Consider the following 3,008-nt stretch of genomic DNA (forward strand, 5'->3'; position numbering starts at 1 on the left):
AAGGTGAGAGGCAGCCTTCTGGGGTTCTCTCTCCCTCTCCCCCTTCCTCTCTCTCTAGAATCAATGAAAAATGTATCCTTGGGTAAAGAAGGTATACATGCACTCATATATCAACAACAACATATGTGTGTGTGTGTGTGTACACACACACACACACACACACACACACACACACACACACACACACACATATATATATAGAGAGCGAGAGAGAGAGAGAGATGCATAATATATATATTAATTTAATGGCTACTTTACACTTCCTCTGTAATTGTTTAAGTTTATTATATTGCCCTGTTTTTAAAATCTGTTTTATTCTAGTGCTAAATTACAAGTATACATGCCAATCAAGGAACAATAAATAAAAAGCATTTCAAGAACTCAGGCAACTGATAAATTTTCACCACTAATAACTTTTGGAAAGAAAAACTATTAGATAGTATTACCTTGAATGTTATATTGATAGTAATCGGGATCTTCTGATTCTTCCTTTACTGTCACAGCTGCCATTTCCAAAGAAATACCTGTTAAAGCAAATAAAATTACGCTATTATAGTGGGGCCTTGACTTACGAGTTTAATTTGTTCCGAGACCGAGCTCGTTAAGGAGTTCGTTAACTCAAATTACTCTGTCAACGCAATGCAAAAAATCAGCGGAGAGACAGCTGGTATCTCACAAAGCTCATTAGTCGGGACACTTGTAAGTCAAGGCTCCACTGTATACTTCAGGGCACTCAGCTAAATGGTGCAGGGAAATCTATTCTGCCCTCCTAATAATGCGTATAACACATATAAAATTTAAAAACTTTTGCCGAAACCGGTTTGGCTCAGTGGATAGAGCGTCGGCCTGCGGACTGAAGGGTCCCAGGTTCGATTCCGGTCAAGGGCATGTGCCTGGGTTGCGGGCACATCCCCAGTGGGGGATGTGCAGGAGGCGGCTGATCGATGTTTCTCTCTCATCGATGTTTCTAACTCTCTATCTCTCTCCCTTCCTCTCTGTAAAAAAATCAATAAAATACATTTAAAAAAAAAACTTTGAAAAGACAGAAGTATGCTAGGTAGCAGGGGAGGCGGGGGAGAGGTGTGAATCACCTAAAACCCAACCAATCTAGACAAAGTTTTAGCCACTATTAATATTCTGGGATTACTTACTGCCAGATTTTTTTCTCTGACAGTGCTTATCTTTGGATTTAAAGAACATTAATCACATTCTATATTCATTCACTATTAAAAATACTTTGCCAGCCACTGGAAATTACTCATAAACATTAGTTTTAAGAACTCAATGTTTCAGAGTAAAGATGGCATAATTTTTACCCATATTATGAGATACACTAATGTTTTTTTCCTCCTAAAAAATCCCTTTGTTAACAGGTACAAAGCACACTTTTCTGCATAATCCTTTGCCCACAAACAGGACAGAGAATTTGAAGTGGAACTTTGTAGCCAGTTGTAAACAAATGCACAGTATACAATTCCACGCATAAAAAGGTGAGAATTAGAGAAAAGAAATCTTTGTGATTAAAACTCAAGTAATGTCAATTATACCTCAGTAAAGCTGAGCCCCGGGGCCAGGGGTACCGGCTGGCCTGCGCCTAGTGATCACATGGCAATCGGAGGGAGAGAGAGCTGCATTGAAATTCATCCTGATCGCCGGGCAGGCCTAGGGACCCTACCCATGCAAGAATTTCGTGCACTGGGTCTCTAGTATTGTAATGATTAGGTCTGCTGTCAGGAGGGTTCTAGACCTATTTACGGGAAGGATCACTTCATGAGGTATGTAAACGTCTAACCACTTTGCATACACGTGAACTAATATAATGTTGAATGTCAATTGTAATTGAAAAAAATGTTTAAGAAAAACAAATAAGTATCCCTTACTAAGCAGTCTAACAGGGCTAGACTACAGGAGCTTTCAAGAAAGAAAGATTTCATCATATGATTGCATATGTGGGAGTAGATAATACTCTCAAACAGGTTTAAGAAATGAACAAGGAGAGATTAAAAATGGCGGCAGAGTAAGTGGATGCGGCACGGACACTCTCCCAGGACCAAACAGTAATTACAAGTAAAATACAGAAAAACTTCCTAAATAATCAACAAAAGACTCGCCGGAGAGAACTCTGATAACCAAGATGGGAAGTGGACACCGCATTGAGATTGGATGGGTGAAAGTAAAGAGGGCTGACCGGGCGCCTGCAGATGGCAGCTGATGTTCCAGAGAGATAGCTGTGGGGGGATGCCACTGAGAACTCTGGGGTCTAATCCCCAAGCTAAGCCCCCCAGCAGAGGCACCAGAACTGAGAAGGGTACCCACATAACATACGGCTGGGAAAAGCAGTGGGGTTGCTATCTGACAGGGAGAGATGGCTGGAAGGCACCCTCTTAAAGTGCCAGGACACAAAATTCCCTGTGAAGCCACTCACCTGTGCTCCAGCAGAGGGAGGGCAGAGTGGGCTGGAGCTGTGTGAGCAGAAGCCAGGATTAGGGGCTCTGGGGTAAGAGCTCAGAACGCAGACACCCTGGCTTCCTGTGCAGAGGTCGTCTTTCTCACACAGACATTTGCTACACAGGTGGCTTTGCCTGGGGTGAAGACCGTTGACCCACCATATTGGAAAATACCTTGCCCCACGGTAAAAAAAAGTTTCCGAGGCCCAATAAGAGACTGAGAATGACAATTAGCGTCCAGGCAGAAACAAAAACTCGAAGTACCTCTGTGGATGATTGCCTGAGGGCAACTCAAGACGGAATCCTGTCAGTCTGTAGACCAGCGGTTCTCAACCTGTGGGTCGCGACCCCTTTGTGGGTAGAATGACCCTTTCACAGGGGTCGCCTTAGACCAGTGATGGCGAACCTCTGACACGTGTGTCAGAGGTGACATGTGAACTCATTTTTTTGATCGATTTTTCTGTTAAATGGCATTTAAATATATAAAATAAATATCAAAAATATAAATCTTTGCCAAAACCGGTTTGGCTCAGTGGATAGAGAGTCGGCCTGCGGGCGCAG

The 3,008-nt window shown here is 42.8% G+C and overlaps 1 protein-coding gene across 12 annotated transcripts in view; it reads right to left on the minus strand.

Annotated features, from left to right (window-relative positions):
- GTF2I (general transcription factor IIi) overlaps window positions 1-3,008 on the minus strand; it is a 96,084-nt gene that overhangs the window by 63,065 nt on the left and 30,011 nt on the right. For all 12 annotated transcript variants that reach the window (XM_006770866.2, XM_006770862.2, XM_006770864.2 and 9 more), the window contains one exon: window positions 447-524. In XM_006770866.2, the coding sequence (XP_006770929.1) occupies window positions 447-524 (78 nt within the window). The remainder of the gene's footprint in view (window positions 1-446; window positions 525-3,008) is intronic.

Source organism: Myotis davidii, unplaced genomic scaffold (genome assembly GCF_000327345.1).
Source record: "Myotis davidii unplaced genomic scaffold, ASM32734v1 scaffold424, whole genome shotgun sequence".
In the NCBI taxonomy this organism is placed as follows: Eukaryota; Metazoa; Chordata; class Mammalia; order Chiroptera; family Vespertilionidae; genus Myotis; species Myotis davidii.